This window comes from Typha angustifolia, chromosome 7 (assembly GCF_048772165.1).
Source record: "Typha angustifolia cultivar Huaian chromosome 7, ASM4877216v1, whole genome shotgun sequence".
NCBI classification, from domain to species: domain Eukaryota; kingdom Viridiplantae; phylum Streptophyta; class Magnoliopsida; order Poales; family Typhaceae; genus Typha; species Typha angustifolia.
Genome location: NC_133245.1, coordinates 5,202,425 through 5,211,353, shown reverse-complemented (window position 1 = coordinate 5,211,353; position 8,929 = coordinate 5,202,425). Strand labels below are relative to the sequence as shown.

At 36.1% G+C, this 8,929-nt stretch overlaps 1 protein-coding gene across 1 annotated transcript; it reads right to left on the bottom strand.

The window, feature by feature from the left end:
• Nucleotides 1-3,701: 3,701 nt before the first annotated feature.
• Nucleotides 3,702-8,507, bottom strand: LOC140762409 (phosphoglycerate kinase, cytosolic-like). The gene is made up of 6 exons (XM_073100196.1): nucleotides 7,925-8,507; nucleotides 5,468-5,545; nucleotides 5,115-5,375; nucleotides 4,534-4,851; nucleotides 4,165-4,323; nucleotides 3,702-4,041 (listed from the first exon to the last, which is right to left on the bottom strand). Exons 1-6 carry the CDS (start codon nucleotides 8,360-8,362, stop codon nucleotides 3,832-3,834), a joined length of 1,464 nt encoding a protein of 487 aa, XP_072956297.1. The 5' UTR covers nucleotides 8,363-8,507; the 3' UTR covers nucleotides 3,702-3,831.
• Between the last annotated feature and the right edge of the window lie 422 nt (nucleotides 8,508-8,929).

The following is an 8,929-nucleotide window of genomic DNA, read 5'->3' as shown; positions in this document are numbered from 1 at the left end:
GAGGGCTTACTGCTTATAGTTGCATTTAAATATGCTGCAGTTGGTTTGCGATATAACTATATTGCATGTGACAAGTTGTTTGACCCGGTCTTGTCATTTAATTCGTCATTGAGTGCTAGACTAGCAATCTCATTAGCCGGGCCACTTTGTCTCTTGACCATTAACTCAATACCAAGTCTGATAGTAATTCTTTAATAAGTTTTATGTGAGTGGAATTAAAATTTAACGTTAAAAGTAGCCAATTATTATATATTCTAAATTCTCTAATTAGATTATTTATTGGGCTAAGAAACATGCATGTTCCTAACTAATTAGATTACCATTTTTCTTGTCACCCCTCTATCAATCAACATCTCTAGTTAGAACTTATTAGGGAATTCAACCAATTCAGTTTTAAGTAGAATTGATAGTAGCTAACTTTCTAAATAGACAGGGTATCTACTGGAACACTGGACCTTGTTAAAGACAGGAAAAGTCTTCTACCGTTACATATTTCAGGGAATATTATGCCCATTTCACTAAGAAAATAAATATTATTTCTGGCAATTAACGGTTCATAAGATGGATTTAGGAGGGGAGGGAGGGCCAGTCAGGGCCCCTCAATATTATCCTTTTTGCTATATATATAGTCTAAATTTTCTCTCTTATATAAATTAAATTTTTATCTAAAATAGATTTGCTGGTCAAACGGCTCATGTGGCATTAGATTTGGACCCTTTTTTTTTATCATTTGATATGAACCTTGATAATTAAGGGGATGCAAATTGATCTACTTTCAGAGTATATTAGACTTGAATATTAGACTAGAATACACCTTATCTCAATAACTAGGTCGACAAGAAGATGTTGGCGGTAACAATCTGATTCCAAAGAGTTACAATAAATTCGATCAAAATAATATAAATAATTTACAGAATATAGAATTCTGAATAGTCGAGTCTAGTGTTGGACACTATCTCCTTAAGACCAATTCGCCCTCCATCGATTGCTTCTGGAATACCGAGCCGAGTCGGGCCGGGCGGCGCGCGTGTGTGAGTTAAGTTGCATAGTAACCTTTACCCACAAAATAGGTACCCCTTTTGGGGCCCAAAGCCCATAAGAAGTTTATTACTTATATACCATACTAACATTTCTCAAATATCCAATATGGTACTAAACTTCATTTTCTTTATTTTCCATTGCCATGATACCCACTTTAGAGCCAATTTTCATTCACTTCTCTTCATGGATTTGACTAAGTGAATATTTGACAATAAAGTACACTTTGAGCTAAATTAATTCCACCATTAAACCATCATTAATAATGTGTGGGCCTCACTTAAAACTTAGCTCAAAGTTAATAAAAATTCATGTCAAAAACATGAAATTACTAACAGAAGAAAGGAGAACCAAAGTCATCAACATGAAGAGGTAAATACGATTAAAAGGGTATTTAGGTCCATAGGCTTTGTTTTCTAAGCCGGCTGTATATTATTTATAAGAGAGCACAAAATGAAAATAGTTATATTTTTAAAAGATCTATTTCACTTAGAATGATAAGAGACAATCAAAATATGATATACAAATTATAATTAAACACAACAACTTTAATATGGAAAAACCGATTATTAACCAAGAGTAGAAAACCATATATATCTTGTATGAGATCAAACCAAGCATTATAAAAATAATGATTACAACTTATCCTCAATATATCGTTTTCCGTCCTTGGTACACAATCTTGATGACCTTTATGATTGTAAACTTGTCTTTATAACTCTTGAGATAATATCGAATTGAATATTCAATATAATTAAACTTTAACAAGATGAAACATTAATATCTCCAACTCCCCCTTTGAGTGATCTCCAAGGAGTTTTTTTTTATCTCTAAGAGTTGCCCCCTTTTCTTTAAGATTTTCCCTTTTATAGTCCTCAAAAGGTAACTTTCTCGATCTCTAATATGGACCGAAAATATGAACATTTTCTGACATGTTTGAACAAATCTATTGGAAGCTATTGAATGACTTATAAAACTCTTAGGCAAATCTTATTCGAAGTTTATTCGAACAACTTCGAACAAACTATTCAGCATTATTTTTTTAAAACTCTCAAAAAAATATTGTTCGAACAATTTTGAATAAACATTGAATAAACAACTCAAGATTACTTTTCTAGAGCTCTTAAGAAAGTCTTGTTCGAACAACTTCGAATAAACTTTGAATAATTGAACTTTGTTTGAACAAAATTCAAACAAACTATTCAGTATTATTTTTGTTGAGCTCTTGAAAATTTTCTTTTTAAAGTTTTGTTCGAACAAACTTAAAATAAAATACTCAGCTTTATCTTTTGGAGCCCTTAAGCAAGATTCGTTCAAGATTGTTCGGATAAGCTTCAAACGAACTTCGAACAAGCTTTGAATAACTTTCAAACGAACTTCAATCTTTGTCGTATTAACTCTATATCTTTCAAACTTCATAGCACATTATATCATAACTCTCATACAGGAAAAATTAAAGAGTATATTATGACTGGCTTTATTTAATAACCAATTTGTCAATTATAAAACGTAACAGAAACAACATCACATCAGAAAAAGAAAGATGAAGAGGATTACAAACCAAGAAATGAAGAAAAAAGTCGAGCAATAGCGTGGAGGAAGAACAACACAGAGACTAAACTATTATTTCTTGGAAAAAAAAATTAGGTAAAAATAAATTTTCGGGCTCCCTCCGTGAGGGCTATAAACCCGATTTATAAGCAGACAAATCATGATTAATTATTTATCATGTATCTCTGATAACTAGATATAGTTAAAGAGGATTAGTATATTAATACAAGAAAAATAATTACTTTATTTTAAACAAAGATTTTGTATTTCCGAAGCTCTTGATACGTCACTTCCCATGATCAGATTTAGAGACAATTAATTAGAACATTCATATCAATGGAATAATGGAATTTCAAAATGTTCTTCCTTTATCCATCTATTATTATAAAAAAAGTTGTGGTGAGAACCTTATGCTGTTATCATCATAATTAGGTATATTGGAATGTTGAAATCTTAAGGCTGACAACAAGTAAAATGGATAGATGGCAAACAAGTAATGTTACTTAACGACAGAAGCTGTAATCTATTAAAACTTAATTTTCTAGAAGGAAAACAAACAAGTTGGAAAAAATAAGCTCCATGTTTCTAGACCTCGGGAGTTAGTTAAATCTCACGAAGAGACAGCCTCTATAATTAATTAACCTAGTTTTTATTAAGATAATACGTATATACTTTATACGAAATGTTATTTAATATTTAATGAATTAAAACTCTACTATTATATCCTTAGTTTTGTTAACCTTAGTTATCAGATAACTATAAATACAAATTACCCTAATCCCTTGAATGACTTTTTAAAGTTACGATAAAAAATAAATAGAGAACTAATTTTAAAATAAAATGTTTTTTTATTTATATATTTTTGTAAGTAACAAAATATTTTCTACTTTGTTTTAACTGCTATTAGAGTAAAATTAATTCAAGGTCCTTTTAAGTCATTTTAGATAAAATATAGGAGTCTTGACTAATAAATATCCATATAGTCAGTCGAATGTAAAATAAATTTAATAATAAAAGTAAAAGACAGTATTTTTGATAAATCTCCCTGTAATTTTTCCTAAATTTTAAAAAGTTCAAGAAAGCTTCAACCATTGAATCGAGACATCATAAGAGAACATAAACGGGAGGGAAGAATCTTCTCATTTTTTGACCAATCCCAAGAACTCTACAAAGGAGATACTTTATGAAGTAAGAACAGGTGTTCCTCTTTCAGGATAGAAATTCACAGAATAGGACTTAGCCTCAAACAACTACAGGGACAGCTTCGTCCAGAGCAATGACTCCTGGAAGCTCCTTCCCTTCCAATAACTCTAAGCTGGCTCCACCACCTGTTGAAATGTGGCTCATCACATCAGCCACTCCCACTTTCTCGACGGCAGCAACAGAATCACCTCCTCCGATGATGGTGGTGACACCCTTTCCACTGAGTTCCGCCAATTTCTTCGCAATTGCCTGCAAAAGATAAGAGCATCTCAAGCTTCATTTCTTTCCAAGTAAAAAGTAGTAGAAACGTAATGTAGTGCCACAAAAATTATATCCAACAATCAACACCGAAACTCAGATAAGTTTAGTTACCTCCGTTCCGACTGCAAACTTGTCAAATTCGAAAACACCCATAGGACCATTCCAGATAACAGTTTTGGTTGTGTCCAATGCATCATTGAATGTTTTAACTGAATCTGGTCCGATATCTAGGCCCATCCAACCATCTGGAATTGCAGAGGCTGGCACAACCTACATAACAAATTACTTGTTAGTGTTTACCATCATCTCTAGTCCAAATAAGGTGAAGCCTTTGTCTTTGTCAGACTCTGTTTCACTACAGTTATATAAACATGCAATCAAAATGAGCAACGAGTGGGACATCAGGCATCCATCAGGTACAAGCTTTAAGTAAGTAATATTACTTACTGATGATTGAAGAGATTAGAGTAAATAGCAAACCTTGCTATTTGCATCAGGAGCAAACTTGTCAGCAATGATAACATCAGTTGGCAACAAAAGAGAGACCCCTTTTGCTTTGGCCTTTGCAAGAAGTGACGTTGCCAGCTCAAGTTTGTCCTCCTCTACCAGGGAAGAGCCTACTGAGAGTCCTTGTGCCTTGTAAAAGGTGAAGATCATACCACCACCCAGAAGAAGGATATCAACCTTCTCCAACAGCGACTCAATCACTCCAATTTTAGAGGACACTTTTGAACCACCTACAATGGCAGCAAATGGCCGTTTGGGGCTTGAAACAGCTCCAACAAGATAATCAAGTTCCTGTAATAAAGGCCAAACTACAACAGTGAGCAATGAAGAAAGAAGAGAGCCAGCTGTCCTAAATGATAACAAGATGCAATCAGCTGAAAGACACAATAAAGAATGACATTAAAAAAAATAGGACAAACAATAGTCATTTAATCTGACCACATGAGTCTGTCATCCAAATGCTAACCTGGAAATATTTGTCTTTTCTAACTAAATTTAAACAAAGTTATTACAATTGACAAAAGAAGGTTCAACCTTCAAAGTAGGATACAGACCTTTTGCAAAAGAAAACCAGAAACGGAAGGCTTCAAGAACTTGGTGACTCCCTCTGTTGATGCATGTGCTCTATGTGCTGTTCCAAATGCATCATTAACATAAAGGTCTGCTAGCGACGCAAGTTTCTTTGCAAACTCTGGTTCATTCTTCTCCTCCTCCTTATAAAACCTCACATTTTCAAGAAGTAGAACTCCGCCTTCTGGTAAAGAAGAAACTAATTTTTCAACTTCCGGTCCAACACAGTCATCAGCTTTCTGAACCTGTTGGTCAGACAAAGGAATCCAGAACACAGACAAGTTAACAGCAGAATAGGAATTAATTTGAGTGGCTTTAAGTGTAAACAGAAGTTTACCGTTATGCCGAGGAGTTCAGATAACCTTGGCACAAGAGGGCTTAAGCTAAACTTAGGTGTCACACCCTTTGGACGTCCCTGAATATCAAGAAGCAAAAAATAAATTTATAGAATTGATAATGTGAACTTACTTGCAGCAGATGCAAAATGAGTAGAGACATTTTGAGTGATTCACCAAGAATCAATAAATACATGTGCAATAAGAAGAGCTACTGCATTTTGAGTCACATCAGTTTTATCTGAGCTTTCTAAATCTTATCCCATCATTGGTGGTTCTCAAAAATTAAATTCACAATCCAATCAAGACGACATCATAGTTATTACTGAAAACTGAGATTTGAGGATGAGAAAGTGCTACACTTTTATTATGTCTCTTAATAGTTTGGATGATGAAAGAACAAATAGACAATTTCCAGAGAGGCAGAACAGAATATATCATTGATAGATCAAAAAGCTAGAAAAGCTTTTAGAACAGGTGTTACTCAAGAAAACAATTTGACTTGCTTTTCTGTAACCAAAAAGATTCCAAATAAGAACAGTACAACAGAAATTTCTCAAAGATACAATAATACTTTTCAAGAGAAATACAAAAGAAAGCCCATCTAATTTACTTTTGTTTGTGTTTCTCAGATATATCACAGATATAGAAGAAAAAAAAAATTAGTCAAAAGAAAAACTTGTCTGGCTCTTGGAAGTCGGATCAGGGTCCTCATTTAAAGGTAATCCTTTTATTGAATGCTTTATGTCATTAAATCTTCAGGACAGCATTAATTGGACATAAAGTAACAGATATAGATCACATACAGCCACTAAACAAAGAAAGAGGGGCTCAAACATTAACTAGAACTAGGAGTTATTTTTACTTCTAGGAAGTAAAGCTCCTGAAATTAGTTGAAGTAAAGAAGGTTCCTAACCTTCCAGTCTAGGAAGCACGGGCACTTCAACTAGCAATGTAGCATGTTGTGTTCGTCTTCGATACAATCGCTGAACATTTTTGGACACTCTTGGATCATATTTTTAAACATAAAATTTATCATATGATACAAAAGTTTATAATAGAAATTATTTATTGTAGAAATGTAATGCAGCAATTTAGTGCATCTAAGAAAATTATTATTTATACAAAAATCACATTCGCCTATTCAATCTACCGTTTTTAAGTAATTATAGTTATTATTCTTTTAATATTGAATTGCATTATCACATTTAACATTATCAGTTTTGACTTATTGTAATACCTTTGTAGTATTAAGTACATTTTGTTTTTGTCTCATGAATAATATATGCATGCTTGTGAATTTACATTATAAGTTAGAAAATTATTTATTTAAACATATAAATAATATATGTAATACTTGTATTTATTTATTTTGTTGTGTCTAAATATGAAGTTCTCTATATGTTTTAAGATTTGCCATATCCGTGTCCTGTGTCTAAAACTGATCAAATGGCCTAACCCGCCCGTGCCTGGCCTAGATCCAGTTTGGGCTCGGTCCTGCCCGAGCTTGAACTATTGGCTGCCTGCACAAGCCAGTCCTTTACTCGCCCGGCCCAGTCTGAAAGCACAGTCAAGAAGCCCACCCTTTTCGGCCCGCTAGCTCAGCCTATACGAAAGCCCGTCCATTCGGCCCGCAACTAAGCCCGCCCATATTGCTACAGTGAAAGACAATGGGATTTTAGTACTCTATACCATTTTACATTTTTTTTCTAAATCCAACTCTCCCATCGATGATCAGCCTAGCTCACATGTACCCGTATTCTGTATTGTTTAAATTTTTTTTAACATACTATTTTTTTCTAAAAAACGAGAGGAACAAAAATATTTTTTTAAAAAAAACTAAAGGTAAAAAAAATTCTAAAAAATTCGCAGGTGGAGTCCAACCCAACCAGGCAGCTCTCTTAGGGGTCGACGAACGGTACCAGGCTAGACTATTCTAGCTCGTGGGCTAGCTAGCGAATACAGTGGCCAGCTCGGTTGGCCCGATAGGCCAAGCCCGCGCCGCTCGATGATCACGTCTACTCGTGTCGCATGCCCATGTTTCTTAGCTTCGATAGGCAAATGCAATAGAAGATAAAATAATCAAATGCATGAATTACTGACGAGTTCCTTCAAAAAGCATACTAAGATATGAGAAGACGTAAACCTAATTAAATTAAATGGTACAGAGGAAATACACCTCATTTCTATTTCTTTTTCTCTTCTACATGCAGCTATACTTGCACCAATTTCTGGATTATAAAAGAATTGCACCACCCATGCTCACAATTATAAGATCAAAATCCAGCCTGTACTTAAGAAAGAGCACACTTAAAAACTCGGCTAAATTTACAGTTTTTCAATACAGGAGTCTACATTACATCAAAGAAAGAACTAGCAACTACACCTCTATAGTCAAAAAATTAGAAGTGATGATGAAATATGCAACCATAAAGACATCGAATTTCAAGATCGCTCACCAGATGGCTTGAGAGGATGACTTTGGCCCCCTTGCTCATCAGGTGTTTGATGGTGGGCACGGCCGCACGGATCCTAGTGTCGTCGGTGATGTTCTGGTTGTCGTCGAGCGGCACGTTGAGGTCGGCCCGCACGAACACCCGCTTCCCCTTGAGGTCGGCAGCCGTGAGGTCTCCGACGCTCTTCTTCGCCATGGCCGCCACTCCCCTCGGGCCCCTCCCGGCTCTGCCCGCCACCGCGCGGATCCTCTCCGCCACGTGGAAGGCAAGCAGCGGGTCCGCCGCCGCACCGGCGAAGCCGAGCCGGCCAGCCATTGAACGAAGGGCGATCCCGTTTCTCGGGAGGGGGAGCGAAGCCGCGCTGCCGCGGCGAGAGGAAGAACGGGAGGAGGAGGAGGATGAGATGAGAGAGAGGGAGCTGGGGGATGCGACGGAAGCCATAGCGTGGAGTGGAGAGAGTGTGAGGGAGAGAAGAAGAGAGGAGAGGAGTGATTAGGGAGGAAGGTTGGGGGAATGGATATGTTAATTAAAAGAAGGGGGAGTTTGTGGAGGAGAGGAAGGGTGGGGAGATCTCTTATCACTTGGGAGAGGTGGAGATGGAGATTTCGATGCTTTCCTTTTGTTGGTGTGAGTTTTTGTTGGATTGGTTGATTGATGCTAAGAAGCAGGACTCTTTGTGATGATTTTGGGAAAAGGATCGTGAAATGGGTCTCTTTTGACTCTTGGTCTTGGGTTGTTATACAGTACCCCGTAAATGACTCTTGATCTCGAAGAAAATCTTTCGTTCACCAAGTAAATTATACAATCAGTAAACAAAAAAGGGGTTAATTACGCCTACACTTATTGAACTATACTGAAACATTTAAACTCTTTCTTTTAGGTTGCAATTCCCCTCTAAATTTTGGATTTAAGTGAAGTAGTATATAGGGCTGTCAACGAGCGGTTTGGGCTCGGCTTAGTTGAAGCTTAAGTCCGGCTTGGCCTAGTCAGAACTGAGCCAAGTCGGAG

Excerpts from the sequence above, each read along its gene's own strand:
- LOC140762409 (XM_073100196.1), bottom strand. The coding sequence starts at position 8,362 with ATGGCTTCCGTCGCATCCCCCAGCTCCCTCTCTCTCATCTCATCCTCC. Across the intron at positions 5,376-5,467 it reads CTGAACTCCTCGGCATAACG|GTTCAGAAAGCTGATGACTG; the intron begins GTAAACTTCTGT and ends TCTGACCAACAG. Across the intron at positions 4,042-4,164 it reads AGTTTGCAGTCGGAACGGAG|GCAATTGCGAAGAAATTGGC; the intron begins GTAACTAAACTT and ends TATCTTTTGCAG.